Raw genomic sequence first — 20,072 nt, 5'->3', positions numbered from 1 at the left:
ATACGAACACACATACGCACACACGTATACATATACGCACACACGTATACATATACGTATACACACGTATACACATAAACGTATACATATACAGATACACACATATATATATATATACACACATATATATATATATATATGACGGACGGACACGATCGAATGCATTACTCCCTGGCGGGAGTAAAAATTCTCAATGGTGTGTTGTTACTGTTTACAGGAATGAGAATTGTGCATTCAGGGTGGGGCGGTGTATGGGTATGCCCTCTAGTGGATAACGTTCCATGGTCAACGGTCGGAAGTGACTCAGGCGCGAGGATCGTGCTGCTAGCTCATCGTTTGTGTGTCTCGCCATGGCGGGCTTTCGACTTTGTGCTGTGTTGTTCGCCCTGCTGATCACGGCAATGTCCGCTCAGCAACACAAATCGTCTTCACGTCCCGAACGGAGCGATTCGAGCAAAGGGAACGTGTTCCGGCAGCTCACGAACTCCGCGCAGGACTTGCTGGGGATCGTGCTGGGGGAGGAGGCTGTCCGCGCGCTCCTCGTGGTCAGAGCACGTGTTGTGTGTGCGCGCGCGCGTGTCCTCGTGCTGTGTGTGCGTGTCCTCGTGCTCCCCCCTCCCCTGTACGACCTTCCCGTACGCTGCCATCGTTGTAATTGTTGTTCAATCCCGGTTCCCAGTGTAGTATTCATTTGACTTTTGGGTAGAATCCAACATCGGACACTTCATTCTGATTACCGGTGTCACGTGATGCTTTGGGGTAAACGGGGTTGGTAAGAGGATTTGGTCCGGATCGTGATGGTTCCTCATGTGATGTTGACGAATCATTATTTTCATCACCGGTAACCACCGACTCCCCCGGGAGCCAATTACGTTATCGGTGAAATATCTTGCACAACACGATGTGCACAGACAGCCGCGACTCCGAGCTAGTTTTATACAAAATAGACATGGGGGGCGCTCTGTAAAGGAGTCTTGTAACAGTGCCACCTGTGGCTGGGTTCAAAAGGTGAGGATGTGGCTGGGTTCAAAAGGTGATGATGTGGCTGGGTTCAAAAGGTGATGTGGTTGGGTTCAAAAGGTGATGATGTGGCTGGGTTCAAAAGGTGATGATGTGGCTGGGTTCAAAAGGTGATGTGGCTGGGTTCAAAAGGTGATGATGTGGCTGGGTTCAAAAGGTGATGTGGTTGGGTTCAAAAGGTGATGAGGTGGCTGGGTTCAAAAGGTGATGAGATGGCTGGGTTCAAAAGGTGATTATGTGGCTGGGTTCAAAAGGTGATGATGTGGCTGGGTTCAAAAGGTGATGATGTGGCTGGGTTCAAAAGGTGATGTGGCTGGGTTCAAAAGGTGATGATGTGGCTGGGTTCAAAAGGTGATGAGGTGGCTGGGTTCAAAAGGTGAGGATGTGGCTGGGTTCAAAAGGTGATGATGTGGCTGGGTTCAAAAGGTGATGATGTGGCTGGGTTCAAAAGGTGATGAGGTGGCTGGGTTCAAAAGGTGATGATGTGGCTGGGTTCAAAAGGTGATGATGTGGCTGGGTTCAAAAGGTGATGATGTGGCTGGGTTCAAAAGGTGATGTGGTTGGGTTCAAAAGGTGAGGATGTGGCTGGGTTCAAAAGGTGATGATGTGGCTGGGTTGAAAAGGTGATGATGTGGCTGGGTTGAAAAGGTGATGATGTGGCTGGGTTCAAAAGGTGATGATGTGGCTGGGTTCAAAAGGTGATGTGGCTGGGTTCAAAAGGTGATGATGTGGCTGGGTTCAAAAGGTGATGATGTGGCTGGGTTCAAAAGGTGATGATGTGGCTGGGTTCAAAAGGTGATGATGTGGCTGGGTTCAAAAGGTGAGGATGTGGCTAGGTTCAAAAAGTGATGATATGGCTGGGTTCAAAAGGTGGTGATGTGGCTGGGTTCAAAAGGTGATGATGTGGCTGGGTTCAAAAGGTGAGGATGTGGCTGGGTTCAAAAGGTGATGATGTTGCTGGGTTCACACCTGTAAAAGTGCCGTCTGCCATGTAGCTCTGCTCTCGTTGATTGGGTTTTTAGCTCACCTGGAACGAAGTTCAGGGAGCTTATGCGTCCGTCAGTCCATCCGTAAACACTTGAAACTTCTTCTTCGAAACCGCTGATGGGATTGCGACCAAATTTGGCATAAATTATATTTGTTGTGTTGTAACTAAAGTTTCTCCGCGGCATTAAAAAAAAATCGGAGTTTAAGGGGATCTACCGGGGGTCAAAGTGGATCCAGGTTTGACCCTCCAAAACAGGTATTTGCTTTCTACTCCGAAACTACACACACAATTTTGATAAAACTTGACCGACCACAACGTTCACCACCCGTGCTGTACCAAAGTTTGTTCTTGGCATTAAAAAAAAAGTCTGCCCATTTGTGGGTTTACGGGGGGTTTCCCCCCAAAATAGGTGTTTGCTTTCTTCTCAGAAACTACACACGCAATTTCAATGAAACTTCACCACAACCTTCATCACCCAAGATGTACCAATGTTTTTTCAAGGCATGAGAAAAATTGGGGTCTGAGGAGGTATACGGGGTTGGGGGAGGGTAGGATAGAGGATGTCCCCCAAAATAGGTATTTTTTGTTTGTTTGTTTGTTTGTTTAAAGTCTTATGATTATGTTGGTATGATTCTTCATGCTGCCCTGTCTTCTCGCAACCATTGAAATTTGTTTAAAATACTTTTATTCAGTGCAGTATTCTGTTTATTCCACCAGGTGAGTGCCAGGAGTATTGCCCCTATGTTTTTATTTGACACCCGTGTTGTAAAACATCTGGGCACGTCTTCAAATTTCCCCTCCCCGCAGTCCTGGCCGATCGGAGTTAAAGTCTTCTTGTAACGATGTGTAGAATGTGGTTATATTCAGGGAGGTGGGATTTAGAGGTCCAGATTCACTAAAACTACTTCATCTGTCCACCAGATCTGTCTCTGACATCGAGTACATTTTTGTCGCACCGCGGAGCGAAAGGGGGACTATGGTTTTCCCGTGCGTACGTGCGTGCGTGCGTAAGCGAAGGACCGAATTCAAATTTGGTGTGTGGGTGCAACCCACCTCAAAATCCAAGATGGCCACGGCCATGTATGTCTGATGCCATGTATGTCTGAACCTTGTGAGCGGAATATCTTGAAAAATAAGCGAAGTACCAACTTCTAATCTGGTGCGTGGGTGTATCTCGGCATAAGGAAGAACGCTATTGAAAATTGGGTCACCACGTCAAAATCCAAGATGGCCACCACCATATATATGTCTGAACCTTGTGAGCGAAATATCTTGAAAAATAAACGAACTACTGACTTCGAATCTGGTGTGTGGGTGTATCTACACATAAGGGAGAACGCTATTGAAGATTGGGTCGCCACGTCAAAATCCAAGATGGCCCCTTGCGTCTTCCACTTTGTCAACTCGCATCACTTCACCGACGGGGGACCTAGGGGTAACGGTTGTTATTTTTCAATCACCTGGATTGATTGTGGTTTTTTTTTACATCAAGGCCTACTAGACAAAGATCTTGGCCATTTGTAAGTGGCTGGTAGTTGGAAGTTGAGTGTGAATCTTACTATAATTCACCAAATGTCCGTCCGTTCGAAGGTACCGCAAAAACGGCTCAACCGATCCCAACGATATTTTGGGTGGGTAATCCTCAGACCCCCTGGAGTAAAATAGGCTATATTGTTTTTCCAAGTTTTCCAATTTTCCAGATTTTCCAACCACGATGGAATATTATTTACCGATATGAACAGTGATGTGGCTTTTATTGAAATTCTACAAATACTGTTTACATTTTGATGAGAATTACGAACCTGCAGCGAATCCGGAAGTGGACAGATGCTGGCAATGCACGGGTTTGATAATATCCCAATACAACCGTCATTCATTCGTAATGTTTAATCGTTAAACGTTAATCGTGTTAATCGTTTTGTTAAAGTATCAATTGATGATTGGAATTGAGTGAATACAAGTACGATTTTGAATTCGTAATTGTGTTCACCCAACCGTACGGAACTTCACATCAGGATTTATATATTTGTTTATGTCACGAATGTTGTTAAAAGTTAACTTTTTATATTGATGTTATTTAATTTGTGATTGGAGTTATGCTGTTTGGAATGAAAAAAGAGATATCGAGTTCAAGTGAATGATGAAATGCCGTGATAGTTTCTACCTTCTAAACGTGACATTCTCAGATCGCCATATGCAAATTCGCCATTTACTGGGTATGGAACACACATACTTGTTTGTTTGCAAACGGGTACGTTTTTCGTGGAAGTCCTTCACGAACTTGCTGTCCATGTCTGATGTGCGACTGAAGTGAAGGTGCTACAGGAATGTGGAATTTATTGGTTTCATGCTTTAGCATTCGCCGTTTCTGCATTGTCTGTTTGCTTCTGGCCTCCCACTCGGGCGTAGCACGGGTACCTCACTTGTCCATTTAATGTGATTTTGACATATAAATCTAATCAATTCGTCCTTGTCAATATTTTGACAAGGGGTCATTCCATGTCAAATCATCAAAGAATCTGCCGTCATCTCTCAGATTTTTGTAAAACTTTGGGAACCAATTGGGACCCATGAAAAACAGCTAGAACTCAAATATTTTTGCTAACAGCCTCTTAATTAGTGAGATACAGGTTAACGAACTTTGGACTAATTAGCGCGATGTCGCGAATTCAAATGGCCATATCTCTAAAAGTATAACACCTAGAGAGCTGGTTTTGGTGTCATTTTAAAGGTATTTTCATGCCCTATAAATTTGTCTGGGCAACATTTTCCTACCTCCAATCACAAAAAAGTTATCACAAAATATAAACTTCAATCGTGAATCCAAAAAAAATGTATCCTTCAAATTTCCTCAAATTCATCCCAGATGTACCTTATGATGTCAAGAAGCTTCCACATAAGTTTTGTGATGGGCACTCCAATAGTTTCTGAGATATGAGCAATAATGTACATGTACGTATGGCATATAGGTTCGAAAATCAGCATTTGTAATGTATTATACAATCATTCTAACCTAGCCATGACAGGGAACACAGGGAACAACCATCAATTGCTTTGAAGTATCATATACTTTCATTTTCAACTGGGCCTGAGGGGAATTCTCATCTGGGGAATTCCAACTGGGATTTCCCATGTGGGTAAGTCGAGGTGATGCAACTTTCACAGTCTAAGATCCCCAGGGAAAGTCCAAGTTGGCTTAGTGTAATGCTTAGGCCTGCCACCAACAGAAATTGGCAGTTCACTTCTGAAAGAGCTGCAGAAAAATGACGACTGCCAAGGAAAAGTTCATCTTGAAGCAGAAATCCTGCTGCAATCCCTTTGGAGCTCATGAAAAACCAAAGTCGTCTGGCTTGAGAGCTGTTAGCCAAAAAGCCATAGCCGCTCATCCAAGCCTCAAACTGCAAAGTGCACAGAAAATCTGTACCCAGTGTCGTAAGAAACTGGCAAAAAGACAACCAGGTGTGGTAGAGACTCAGAGTGAAATACCATTACCAGTGACCAGCAGCGCTATTAGCAGTAGTGAGGACAATGATGGTGGAGGTGAATCACCAATACCAGGCAGTTCAGGGGAGTTTGAATTTCATTCTCCTGAAATGGAACTGAATACACTGAATGAGTCTTTGGGATTGATTGGAGAATCACCTATTCCAAAAAAGAGACTTGCTGCAGATAAATATGTGAAATCCAAAACCAAGAAAATCGGTGACACTGTGAAGAAAAAATTGGAAATCGCGACAGGATTGCCATCTAACAAACTCCAGGATGCAGGACAGGAGATGATAGAACAACTCAAGCAGAAGTTTGAATCAACGACCAAGAAAAGTGAACAAGTGCAGGTGCTGACTGTTCTGCCAAAAAGCTGGACAATTGCTGAGATCACAGAGGAGTTTGATGTGTCAAGCTACATGGCTAGGAAAGCAAAGGCATTGGTCAGAGAACAAGGAATTCTCACCATTCTCAGAGTTGCATGTGTCATGGAACATACCCCAGAGAGGCATGAGGTGGATGTTAAGTTCCTCCATCCACATGGACCATCCACATCATATACATTTCCGGAACCAGCAGACCCTCTCACTATTGACTACCAGGATGTGCTTACTACTGTTGAACCAACCACTGCAACTGGAAGGACATATTGTATTTCCAAGAAAGAAACAAGTGCTGCTGTTGCTGCATTGAAGAGGAAATTGAAAGCCTAAGTCAGGTTAGTGAACACTGTGTACTTGAACTCACTTATTGATTGTATAATACATTACAAATGCTGATTTTCGAACCTATATGCCATACGTACATGTACATTATTGCTCATATCTCAGAAACTATTGGAGTGCCCATCACAAAATTTATGTGGAAGCTTCTTGACATCATAAGGTACCTCTGGGATGAATTTGAGGAAATTTGAAGGATACATATTTTGGGGATTCACAATTGAAGTTTATATTTTGTGATAACTTTTTTGTGGTTGGAGGTAGGAAAATGCTGCCCAGACAACTTCATAGGGCATGAAAATACCTTTAAAATGACACCAAACCCAGCTCTCTAGGTGTTATACTTTTAGAGATATGGCCATTTGAATTCGCGACGTCGTGCTAATTAGTCCACAGTTCGTTAGTCTGTATCTCACTAATTAAGAGGCTGTTAGCAAAAATATTTGAGTTCTTGCCGTTTTTCATGGGTCCCAATTGGTTCCCAAAGTTTTACAAAAATCTGAGAGATGACGGCAGATTCTTTGTTGATTTGACATGGAATGACCCCAAGGACGAATTGACTAGATTTTGCCTGTAATTAGTCAATTGACTAGAATTGACTAGATCCGAGAATATTTTGAGTGATGGGACCAAAAATGATACATAGTATGATATTTTAAAAAGGCGTGGACGGATGATGACAAAACTACGTGGTTGAGTTGGGTAGGTGGCAAGAGGAAGCCGATTAGATTTCGGTTAATGTCCGGATGCAGATCCAGCCTATCGGTGGGATACAACATGTAAACTGTTCAGCTTGGCGGAGGTGTACACTCTACCGAGTGGGATCCAGATCTGGCCTATCAGTATTTATGAACGTGAGTGCATTATGTGCAGGGTGCAGATGGCTTCAAGCATCTTGTCGTCTCATACGTGGACCGGGCCCTGGACATGTCAACCAAGGTGTTTAACGACTTCAACGAAATCCTCGGTTTTGGTGAGTCAAATTCAGATCGTGACACATCAATTCGGTCTTTGATGAAATACACGCCATTTTAATTTCCTCAAGTTGTACAGTTCATCTCGTTTAGACACACTTTATCTAATTGCACTTTCGTGACATACTTTTGCAAAACCTCTTTGTATACTGTTAATGAATTTGAGGACATTAATGTGGAGAAAGTGTATTTTATGCTTTCTGATGTTTATTTTGGATCAATTGAATAAAAAATAAAAAATAAAAAGAACCACAAATGCCATTTCATAGCTTCCTCTGAATTTGAGATGCCAATTATTTTGGTCACATGACCTCTGATGGCATTGTGATTACGAATGACGTACAAGGAAAAGCAAGTAGAGCAAACAGGTATGCGGTTCTTTCAGATGTGACGATATATATGATGAGTGTGAAAACCTATAACTATGGTTAAATCTATTTTGTACTTCTTGTTTCAATTTTACCTTTTTATTGCAGTTTGAACATTTAATTTGTGGAACCTTTTGAATCCCCACGGTATCGAAAGTCCATCAGGTGCTGTGTCTTCAAATCGAGAATAACAGACACCTGCTTTCTTTTTTTCTGTCTCCAACTCGAATTGTCCAGTTTTTGGAGTGAAAGTATGACCGACCCTTTGCTGGAAATTTTGGTTCTCCTGGGAATTCATCCATTCATTTTGTGTGCCACTTGTGCTTTCTGGTTAGCATCATTACTGGGAGTGTGGCTGTGCCACTCATGCAATGCCCTCTGCTATTTATGGCAGGAATTTGTAATTTGTTCATGGTGTCAGCGAATACTCACCTGGTCCTCATGATGGACAAAGTGGGATCTTTAACATCCACAAACTAATGCTGGCAGACGGGATGCCCAGTTTAATGTCTATCCGAGGGATGGCACACGTTAATGAATCGCCATGCCTGTGAAACACCCTGATGACAGTTTATACCTGGGGAGATATTTGAACCCATGCTAGATACCTTCGAGGCAAGTGTGTGTACCGTACCTCTAGGCCAGGGGTGGCGAACCCGCGGCTCGCGAGCCGCATGCGGCTCTTAGCCAGCTCTTGTGCGGCTCACGAGGGGCTGCTCTATCGGTGCATGTTTTTACATTTTAAAATGTATTTCTATAATAAAATCAAAATGCATTTGAATATTTGACTATACTGCCAATAAATTTGCCAATATTTTAAAAATAAAAGATAATTTTGTGGTAATGTGTTTGACAGAAATCTCCCACTAGTCATGCATGAGCCCAAACATGAAACACACTTTCGCGTGTAGAAACACACTTGCGCACGCAGACCCGGAAGTTTGTTAGCTAGGCTAGCACTAGCCCAGCGGCAGTGACCGAATCGCCATGGCAGAGTCAGGAAAACGTAAAGCTAAGCGCAAATATGAAGAGGAGCACAGGGCATTTTTGCCTGAATGGGAGGAATTGTATTTTTTTACGGAGCGAAATGGAAAACCCTTGTGCTTGATTTGCCGCCAGACTGCACTGTCACATTTTAAAGCTTCAAATCTGGAGCGCCATTTCACCTCACTCCATGATAACGTGGCCCGGGATTTTCCCAAAGGCAGTGAACTTTGCAAGTACAAGGTAAATGCATTGAAACGTCAGTCAGAGAAGCAGACTCAGGTTTTTCGGAAATTAACGAAGCACTCAGAGACGGTTACATTACTACATTAGCATCATATCAGTTGGCATGGAACATTGCTCGAGCTAAAAAGCCATACAGTGAAGGGGAATTCATGAAAACGTGTCTCAGAGATGTTATTGCCATCCTCACTCCTGAAAATGACAGTTTGAAGCGTTCTGTGTCAGACCTGCAGCTGTCACGGCACACCGTTGAACAGAGAATATCAGATATTAACAACCCCATTGAAACACAGTTGCATACGGATCTTGAAAAATGTCGGTATTTCAGCATTGCGTTGGATGAGTCTTGCGACATTCAAGATAAGCCACAGTTGGCAATATTTGTACGATCTGTGTCAGAAGACTGCACAATTAAGGAAGAGCTGCTTGACATTGTGCCATTAAAAGATAGGACCCGCAGCATCGACCTGAAAGAGACACTCACGACTGTTGTTGAGAAGGCAAATTTGCAATTACCAAAACTAACAGCAATAGCCACAGACGGTGCACCAGCTATGTTGGGATATGCAAATGGCCTTGTAGGGCTGTGTAAGGCTGACGATCGTTTCCCTGATTTTTAGACATTTCATTGCATCATCCATCAAGAGAACCTGGTGTCTAAGAAGCTGAACTTGGACCATGTCATGAAACCTGTGCTAGAAATTGTGAATTTTATTCGCACTCATGCTCTCAAGCACAGACAGTTCAAAAACCTCATAGCTGAACTGGATGAAGACCTTCCCAATGATCTGCTTCTCCACTGCACTGTGAGATGGCTTTCAAGAGGTAACATGCTTTCCTGTTTTTTTGAACTTTTGGACTCGGTGAAGCTATTTCTGGCAGAGAAACATAAGGACTATCCTGAGCTACATGACCCCCAGTGGATGTCAGACTTGGGGTTTCTGGTCGACATGCTGCATCATCTGAACAAACTGAATCTAGATCTGCAAGGGAAGTTAAAAATGCTGCCTGACCTGGTGCAAAGTGTTTTCACATTTGTGAACAAACTCAAGCTCTTCTAGACCCATCTTCAAAAGGGAGAGCTCACACATTTCCCCTCCTTGTTGAAGGCAAATGGAGAAGCAGCTGAGGTCACAAAAAGGAGCATTGCACGCTATGCAACACTGGTTGAAAATCTGCAGCAGAGTTTTGAGGACAGATTCTGCAACCTGAAGAAACAACGGCCACAGATCACATTCCTCATCAACCCTTTCACTGCTGAATCGGATTGTTTAAAAGCTCCCTTAGTGGCAGATGAAGCAGCATCCCAGTTGGAGATGATTGAACTTTCTGAGGATGACAGACTTAAATGTGTCTTGAGAGAAGGAACCACAGGCACAGAGTTTTGGAAAATTGTGCCCACAGACAGAAACCCCATTGTCAAACAGGCTGCACTCAAGCTAATGTCAATGTTTGGATCAACTTACATCTGTCAATCAGTTTTTTCTCCACTGAAACAAGTGAAGTCAAGACATCGCTCTGTTCTTACGGACACACATGTGAAAGAGTTGCTCCGAGTGGCCACAACTGAGTACAAGCCAGACCTGAAAATGATTGTGGAAAACAAAGACTGCCAGGTGTCCCACTGAAGTAATAAACGACCTATGAAAACTGTTAAGCTATGTATTATGATAATTATGACATCTATCTATAATTCCAGTAATCTCTGTGTGTATGTATGTATGTATGTATGTATGTATGTATGTCTGTATGTCTGTGACCGCTGTTTCTCGACAACCACGGGTCCGATATACTTTAAACTTGCCAGGTATATTGCTGGGGACCTGAGGATGTGCCTTTTCAAGGTTTCATATTAATCGGAGAAGTAGTTACCGAGCTATGTCCAAAAAACGATTCAACCAATCAGAGAGCAGCGAGCTATCGCGTGTGCCGAACGTGGCGAACAGACTCTGCCTCGGACGGCACATTTGAGAGCGTATTCATTTATTTCACGTTGGCAAACTATGTTGGCGTTAAACTATGTTTTAAAACTAATTAAAACTAATTTGCGATTCATCGTAACTGCGATTTGCGACCTTCCGGACAGTGAAGACTTCACTTCCGGCAGCCAATCACAGAACGCGTTGTTGCGTAGGCGTGGCCGATGTGAGAGCGAGCCGAGCCGAGCGCGTGCGCCATTACGGTTCGTAATTCGATTTCTTCCGGAGAAAATAATAATTTCTCGATTTCTTATGCGCATTATTTCTCCCAATTCAGTCAGAGCGAAGGGCGGAAGCGAAGAGCGTTGTTTTTTTTGTTTACGGGCGTACGGGCGTACGGGCGGGGTAGAGCGTACGGGTAGCGTTTTTTTTTTTTTTTGGCAAGGAACGGGCACCCACGTACGGGCATGCCCTAGTACCCATAATACATATAATTATTTATTATGGCATTAGGCCTATAAGTTGCTGTTGTAGTGTGAGCATGCAGGTGTTGTGCGGCTCTTTGCAATGGTGTGAGGGTTTTTTTGGCTCTTTATGCTGGACTGGTTAGCCACCCCTGCTCTAGGCCATTCTGTCAGCCCCTTCCGAGCATAATTACGGAACATTAATTAACTGGAATACGGATCGATATCCCATCATGAACTGTAGCTGCATTTTTCCCCATGAATTTGAGCAAGATGGTCTGTTCCCAACTCCCTGAACTTTGAGAGGAATAGTCTGAAGTTTCTATCTGTACTCCCCATTGGATCAAATATCTTCTAACCATTAAATATTGAAGCATTTTCTCCACGAGCAATGTGCATGTTGGTAAAGCAAATCCTGCTGATCACGATGCTCCTCTAGGACAGTTTGGAGTGAAGGAGTTTTCCCCATCTGGCCCTCAAATCCCAATGCCCCTCCCCTCCCCCTCCCCCTCCCCCTCCCCCCATCACACCTTCACCAAATACCACACAGGGCTTGCATGTATGCGATGTGGTACCTCGGCATAATTTTGCTTCACTAGTTCTTGTAGGGTTGACAGGATAGCCTAGAGGTAGGCACACTTGCCTTTGAGCTGTCTGGCCTGGGTTTAAATCCTGACCGAGCTATACACGATCATCCCGGTGTTTCACAGGTAGAATGATTCATCAACGTTTGTGCCATCTGGCGGATGGATGTTAAACTGGGCATCCTGTCTACTGGCATAAGTTGGTTGACGTTAAAGATCCCACAGTGTCCTTCGTGGAGAGTAGACGAGCTATCGCCGGCACCATGAACCAATTTACAAACCTCTGCCCTAACCAGCAGAGAGTATTGCATCAGCGGCACAACCACACCATCAGTCAATGAAGCTACCCAGCAGTTTTGCCCACCTAGCCCTCGGTTTGTTTGCAGCACATGGCCTTATGCTATGAACAAATAAAAATAATAATGCTTATGAAATTCGTGTTTACATTAATGTTAATGTGCAAAATGTCCCAAATTAATACATAAGTCGGACCCCGCTATTCGCGGTTCCACTATTCGTGGGTTCCGTGTATTCACGATTGATAAATTGCGACCTGCTTCTCTATTCGCGGCCCTATGTCCCGTGTATTCGCGGTTTTTCGCGGGCGCAATTTTTTTTCACGAGCCGTGAGCATGACACATTTATAAAACACATCTTTCACCAGCCACGCACAAAGCAGGTGGACATACGCAAAAAAAACATTCTATGAACAGCGAGCACAACCTGCTTCTACATTCGCGGCGCTGTGGTTTGTGTTTTTACGGCTTTCACCGGATATTCCGTGATTCACACTGTGAACAGCTTCATGTGATATCCTGCCATTCACACATAAACGATGTTTTGTGGCATGCTTTGCGAGATATCCCACAGATGGTAAACATTGCTTCGCATATCCCATCAGCTGCATAACACAATTAACACATCATCCCTGCGAGTTGAGGTACATAATGAAAACGCTCCACAGTATCTATTAGTGCAATTAGCTGTCTCCCTTTTCCCCATTGAAACAATGGCACGGCATGCATTCGTGGGATTTTCGTCGACATTCGTGTGATTTTCGTCGACATTTGCGGGATTTTGCCTCGCCATTTGCGGATTTTGCCTCGCCATTTGCGGATTTTGCCTCGCCATTTGCGGATTTTGCCTCGCCATTTGTGGATTTTGCCTCGCCATTTGTGGATTTTGCCTCGCCATTTGTGGATTTTGCCTCGCCATTTGTGGATTTTGCCTCGCCATTTGTGGATTTTGCCTCGCCATTTGTGGATTTTGCCTCGCCATTTGTGGATTTTGCCTCGCCATTTGTGGATTTTGCCTCGCCAATTGCGGATTTTGCCTCGCCATTTGTGGATTTTGCCTCGCCATTTGTGGATTTTGCCTCGCCATTTGTGGATTTTGCCTCGCCATTTGTGGGTTTTGCCTCGCCATTTGCGGGTTTTGCCTCGCCATTTGCGGGTTTTGCCTCGCCATTTGCGAATTTTGCCTCGCCATTTGCGGATTTTGCTTCGCCATTCTCGGTTTGTTCCTCGACATTCATGGATTTTCAAGATTCGGGAACCAATCCCCCCTTTTCCATTGAAATGTTGCCCCGCCATTTGCATTTTTGCAATTCACGGCACTTCCCAGGAACGTATCCCCGCGAATAGCGGGGTCGAGGTGTATTCTATTTTTAATACACAAGGAAGGGTTGTTCAAAATTGATTTTTATTGTAGAATAAGCAAGATAATTGTTCTTTGCTCAAATGTGGTGCATTGAGTGATTGCAGGAAGTGCTATAAATGTTTGTCAATGCATTATGGGTTAAAATTGAGATGGTGGCCGAACATCCAAGTGTGCCGAGGACCAGTTGTGCCATGCAAACAACTGCCGTCACTCATTAAAGGGCTGAACCGACAATTCTGGAGAATCGCCGGATGACCATTTTTGAAATTACACAAAAACTTGATGTCAGTGTTGTGGTCCAAGAGCTAGGGTACCTTTTGTGCAGCGTCTGAGGCCAAAAGGTTTGATCAACTTTTCTAAACCAAAATTTAATGCAGATTCCAAAAATCCATTTCTTATATGCCGCAAATATTGCGGTTTGGGTGAAAAATGCGTTTTTTTGGTGTGGTCTGAAGTCCAAAAATATCAATTTCACGCTGTAATACATTGTACATTTTAATGTGGAATCATAGGCCAAATGGTTTTTAAATCATTTCTAAATCATAATTTTATGTAGCATCTGAATATCAATGTCTTACAAGCTAGACATGAAGCCTTTTGGGTGAAAATCACATTTTAGTTGGTTATGCGTATTACACAGAAAACTCTGAAATTGGGTTTTAATTCTAAATACCATTTTATCATTTATATTCACATGTGAGGTATCAACATGAAAGTATTCACATACAGTGTATATACATGTATTTTTCAAGGATAACAGTGTTTTTAGAGTGAAGTATAGTTGCTATGGTAAAGAACACTAATCCTGCGCTGATTGCTTATAAAGGTTGACGACTAGCACCTACTAATGAGTCTATCATCATATATATCGACCACCCTCGAAACCATTGATATGTTGTTATGAAATATATTGCATGTGATTGGTTGCCATGGTAATGGGATTCATTATTAACAAAGTGCAGATCATTACACAAGAAATAAGCTTCCATTGACATATCTTTTTCATTAGACCTCTCTGACAACTGTTCTCATAATGACATCCTCCTAAATCAGATGCATAAAAAAGGTAAAGTTTACCAGTTTACCTCACATGCGAATATAAATGATGATAAAATGGTATTTAAAATTAACACCCAATTTCAGAGTTTTCTGTCTAATACGCATAACCAACAAAAATGCGATTTTCACCCAAAAGGCTTCATGTCTAGCTTGTAAGACATTGATATTCAGATTCTACATAAATTATGATTTAGAAATGATTTAAAAACCATTTGGCCTCAGATTCCACATTAAAATGTACAATGTATTACAGCGTGAAATTGATATTTTTGGACTTCAGAGCCACTCAAATGGCTGTTACGATGGCAACTATATTTTAATTTCAAATTATTTGTGTTCTTGAGTGATCTCCAGGTCAGTAGCTTTATTTTGATACCTCACATGACCATATACCAGAGAGTAAAATTGATATCTAGAATTAAAGCATAATTTTCAGATTTCGCCAAAATATAGAAAAATAACAACAAAAAAACGCATTTTTCACCCAAACCGCAACATTTGCGGCACATAAGAAATGGATTTTTGGAATCTGCATAAAATGTTGCTTTAGAAAAGTTGATCAAACCTTTTGGCCTCAGACGCTGCACAAAAGGTACCTTAGCTCTTGGACCATTGGAACTGTGCATTCATTCTCACCTGAAATTCGACGATTGGTGCAAGATAGGTAACAAAATAGTTCACCTTTGAGAGGAAATGGCAACGTGTGTGATCATTGCATCAGAGGTCATGTAATTCTAACATGCTCTGGGGCATGATTTATTTAAGAAGAATATTTCAGAGGCAATGTGAGCTGGCATGGAGTGAAGAAGACCTTGGTGTGCACCAAAAAAAGAGTAAAGGTTCTCCTTGGTGTGTGGAATTTGTTTTGTTGGCAAAGTATCAAATGCGCAAGTGCTACAGTGATTTGTTCTGCAATGACGAGCAATACAGTACACAGGTTGTGTGTACGTGTGTGTGTGTACGTGTACATGTATAAGCACGGGGGGTTGTGGTTGACGGTTCAGATATACTTTGAACGGCCCGGACGAAATTTTTATTTGAATTCTGTGGTAAAATGACCTGCAGAAAGTTTGACTGGTTCGTTTCTGCCTTCATTTGCCTTTGTATTGCAGAACGCGTCAGCTTGGATCAAGCATCATGGAAGTCTCCCACTGGTCTAATCACTTGGCTAGTTCTAGCCTTCTTCGCCTGGAAATTCTTCCTCTTCATCCTCTCTTCTTCTTTTTCGCTCGCCTTCTCTTTTCTGAGCCCCGTGTTTCTCATGTTTCGTATCGCTCTGTACTGCATTGCAGCCATTTACATATTCACCAAGGGCCAGCAGGATCCTCATCATGTCGTGCCGGTCTTGCTCGTCGCTGTTGCGGCGTATTGGTTGAGCGGTCTTAAAACGAATCAGTCTTATGGGGCACGGTGGAGTGGCAGGTTAGAACAGCGTGTTGCTTTGTTGGAGGATGACCTGAGATGCCTGGAACAGCGGCTTACTCGTGTTCTTGTGTCGCAATCTGAAGGTGAAAGTGAAAATTAACAGTTTTTTTGTGTTTAGGATGATATGCTTATTTTGGTGAAGGTGTTAAGATTTCAAGTATAGATTGTATTTGCAAAACCATTTCAACTTGGTTGACATTTGATTTTTTTGGAATTTTGACCGGCTTGAAATTAAAATTGGGCTCTGACCGTTCTCAGTGTCAGGTAAACTGAATTCGTAAGGATACATTTCGCAAGTCCTGGCCACCGTTTTGGTGTGAAGTTTCATTTATTCAACATTTCTTTAGGATGGTTTGTTGGTGCAATTAAATGATTTTTTTTTTTTAAGCATCCGTCGATGTTTAATGCTGAGGTGAATAGGTCATTGATACTTTGTCAAGTTGGTGCTGGTCTACTTGATATTGATAGAGTTGCATCGACTTTGTTTAAAGAAAACATTCATTTGGGAAGTCGTATGTATCAACCTAAGATACGATGGCTTGGCAGAAAATAACACCAAAACAAAACTTTATCTCAATCACTATCTAGCCTCGGTACACTTTTATTTATTTCCCTTTTTTTGAAGCCATATTGGCTCCTCGATAATCCTGTGTTAAGTTGGGTATGCTTTCTAATAGAAACAACTTGTGCTGCAGAAATTTTCCTTTTCAGTCCTCCTCCGAAGACCAACAAATTAGCTGAAAAATTCAGCAATTTTCACGATCTGTGAAATGAACACAATCATATGGATGTGTGTGTGTGTGTGTGTGTGTGTGTGTGTGTGTGTGTGTGTGTGTGTGTGTGTGTGTGTGTGTGTGTGTGTGTGTGTGTGTGTGTGTGTGTGTGTGTGTACATATATATATATATATACTAGCTGAAAGCATCCGGCGTTGCCCGGGTTCTTTTTGAATGAATTTACTACTATAATTCAGCTTTTACTCGCAGCCGTAGAAGATTGACTACTATAATTCAGCTCAGCTTTTAATTGCGAAATGGTCCCAGCCCGGCCAAAGTGGTCTCGACCGGCCTCACCACCTAGCCTATAACCTTCCCGGGGCCCGGCCCGACATTTTTGGTTCTTTTTGAATGAATTTACTACTATAATTCAGCTTTTACTCATGGCCGTAGAAGATTGACCACTATAATTCAGCTCAGCTTTTAATTGCGAAATGGGCCCAGCCCAGCCGAGGTGGGCCTCGCCACCTCGCCACCAACCTTCCCGGGGCCCGTCCCGACATTTTTTGTATTCGAGGTTTCCTCATATCTTTCACCGTTCAGGAGATTAGCTTGCACAGACAAACAAACAAAAACTTTCTTTTATAATATGGAGAGATATATATATATATATATATATATATATATCAATGACATCATCATCAATGTATGAACCCGTGAAAGCATTGGATTGATGATGATCTGTTTCCCAACCTGATCCAGACCTTGTCAAATGTTGAGTCCATTCTATTGCAGCTCTTCCGTATTATTTGGCTGAGGTCGGCTTTTCCACGGCTTCCGGTCCAAAAGTTCCCAGACATGCTCATACATGTTCGATGGCATTCGTTTGTGATGCCTAGGTCAGAAACTGCAGTCCTTCCCATCCATGTATGGCATGTGGCACCACCTTCTTGCAGTAAACGTGTTCCATAAACTGCAAACTACTGAGCTGGTAGACAAGTAAGTGGGTTTCTATTTTTGCAGTGTGTAACACCTTTACTGCAGGAATACGGTGCCACATGCCATGGGATCCTGAATCGCTTCTGTATGGAAGAGACAGAGTAGGTTGCAGCTCCTTGCCGAGTCCTGGCAATGCCATCAAACTTGTTTTGGAGCATGGATCGAGAGTTGTGGAAAAATCGACCTTTGCCAAATAATATGCAAGAGTTGCAACAAAATCTCGATCAGACCGTCACAGAATATCAATGATTCGATGCCTTCATGGGTTCAAAAAGACATGCTATCAGATACTGTAATACAGGGTGTCCATAAAGTCTTGTGCAAGTTAGAACTTTTATAACTTTTGATCTCGACATGCTAGAAACAAACGATTAATGGTGCATGAAAACATAATTTACGTTTTACTCAATCCATTTATATTTCTTAGGCTTTAACATAACCGACAATTTTTCACAATACATCGTTCAATCCGATTTTACAACTCGTTGAAAACATTCTCCAGTTGCTGCTGAGTAATTTCATTAATTGCATTTGTGATCGTAGCCCTAGGTTCATCTAAATAATGTGTTTTTGATGAGTAAACCGGTTTTATGTAGTACCATAAAATATAGTCCAATGGGGACAGGACAGGCAAACAAGGTGGCCAAGTAATTAGTCCACGTCTACCAATCCACTTGTCCGAGAACACGTCATTCAAGAACCGCCATACATTCAAAGCAATGTCGCACGGAGATTGGTCTTGCTGGTTCAACGGGATTTGTGAAGGAGAATTTTTTTTTGTGTAGAGAATCGAGGCTCGTGTAAGAGCTAACACATTGAACATGAAAACATGCACAGACACATAAAACATGCAATGAATGGAGCGAGAGACAAGATGGGGAGGGAGAGGGAAGCACACAAGCACAACAACAGTGGAGAACAGGGACGTCGGTAGATCTGTGGAAGGGAGAGGGCTGGGGGAGGAGGGAGGGATACACGGTATAAAGCAAATGAACACTTCTAGGGATTTGAGGAAAGAAGTTGGGGATTGAAAAAGGTGGATTTGGGGTGAAATTAACAGGGGTAGAAAAGATCAAGGTCCGATGGGGGAAGACGAGAGATGGTGGTGAAGAGCTGTTTTAAAGACCTGGAGGGAGGAGAGGGATTGAAGAGAGTGAGGGAGTTTGTTCCAGAGGTGGGGAAAAAGAGGAGTGAAGGTGAGCAGAGAGTCTTGATTTTGGCAGTTAAAGATTTAACCCAATGTAGTAATTGTGGTGGATACCATGGATACCACAGATGTAGAAGTTGCCTCATCAGACAATGTCAACTCGTCAAGAAACTCAGGGGAATTGTTGATTTAACAACACCAATAGCCTAAAATTAATAACCAGATTAACAAAACATGTTGCCATTTACATGAAATGTGTTTCCAAATACCATTTACAGTGTGATTCTATCATGTACATTAAAAGTTATAAATGTTCAAAGTTGTACAAGGACTTTACGGACACCCTGGGCTGGCAGGATGGCCTAGAGGTACGCTCACTCACCTCTAAGCTGTCTACCCTAGGTTCGAATCCTGACTCAGCTATAAAGTTTAATTCCGGTGTTTCATAGGCAGGGTGATTCATCAATGTGTGGTGCCGTCCCTCAGATGGACGTTAAACAGGTGTCCCATGAGTTGGTGGACATTTAAAGATCCGACGGTGTCCTTCACGAAGAGTAGGTGAGCTATCACATGCTTCCTGAGTAAATGACAAACCCCTGCCCTAACCAGCAGAGGGCACTACATCAGCGGAGCCACACCCTCAGACAATGATGCTACCCCGCATTGCTGCTCTATCCGCTAACGAAGTGCAAACGAGTGAAGAAGAAGATGTGGACACCCTGTATATGTTGTCCATGTGATTGTGTTCAAATTACAAGATTAAATTGGACATTGTTTACAATCACAGGTGATCTTTTTTATTTTGGCAAAGGGCAGTGCACAAGGTGAAATTATTAATTATTTTTCCTACTTGATTAAACACTGGAATGGAAATTGTGGAATTGTCTTTGAACATCCCAAATCACATGGGATCTGTGGGATCTATCCCGGCCTTATTATGCTGTTGAGACTGCTGTGTGTGAAAGAAGCAAAGCAGGATACTGACTTGTGATTGTTGTATCTTGTTGTCCACTAGGGTGTTGTACTTCATATATATATATACATTTTATTAACATTGTGTCTGTGTATTGTATAAGAAACACATGAGCACAGCTAGCATGAAATACTTATTCGAGTGTTGTGATGTTTTGATCTATTATTATGGGTTTGGTTTTGTAATCGATTAATTGTGGAGTAAGAACATTTTCACGTTTTGAAAATCATAACTTTTTTCGTTTTTGTTGCTGTTTTTTTTGTGCAGATCAATGTAATGCTTTGGGGGTGTTGTCCTTGTGAAACATTATTTTATTTTGTAATAAAGGAAGATGTAAAATTGTG

The 20,072-nt window shown here is 42.5% G+C and overlaps 1 protein-coding gene across 1 annotated transcript; it reads left to right on the top strand.

Annotated features, from left to right (window-relative positions):
- The first annotated feature begins 257 nt into the window (after positions 1-257).
- On the top strand, positions 258-20,072 carry LOC137432937 (uncharacterized). The gene is made up of 3 exons (XM_068125268.2): positions 258-545; positions 7,090-7,189; positions 15,583-20,072. The coding sequence occupies exons 1-3, from the start codon at positions 351-353 to the stop codon at positions 15,993-15,995; spliced, it is 708 nt and encodes a 235-aa protein (XP_067981369.1). The 5' UTR covers positions 258-350; the 3' UTR covers positions 15,996-20,072.

The sequence above is a fragment of the Myxine glutinosa genome, chromosome 8 (assembly GCF_964187855.1).
Source record: "Myxine glutinosa chromosome 8, kmMyxGlut1.1, whole genome shotgun sequence".
Classification (NCBI taxonomy): domain Eukaryota; kingdom Metazoa; phylum Chordata; class Myxini; order Myxiniformes; family Myxinidae; genus Myxine; species Myxine glutinosa.
Note: the sequence above shows the minus strand (reverse complement) of the source record. Positions and strands in the feature narration are given on the sequence as shown.

What these genes read in the sequence shown, in the direction of transcription:
- LOC137432937 (XM_068125268.2), top strand. Translation starts at nt 351, where the DNA reads ATGGCGGGCTTTCGACTTTGTGCTGTGTTGTTCGCCCTGCTGATCACG. An exon ending in CTGTCCGCGCGCTCCTCGTG is followed by an intron (nt 546 to 7,089) that starts GTCAGAGCACGT and finishes CATTATGTGCAG; the next exon opens with GGTGCAGATGGCTTCAAGCA. An exon ending in CAACGAAATCCTCGGTTTTG is followed by an intron (nt 7,190 to 15,582) that starts GTGAGTCAAATT and finishes TTTGTATTGCAG; the next exon opens with AACGCGTCAGCTTGGATCAA.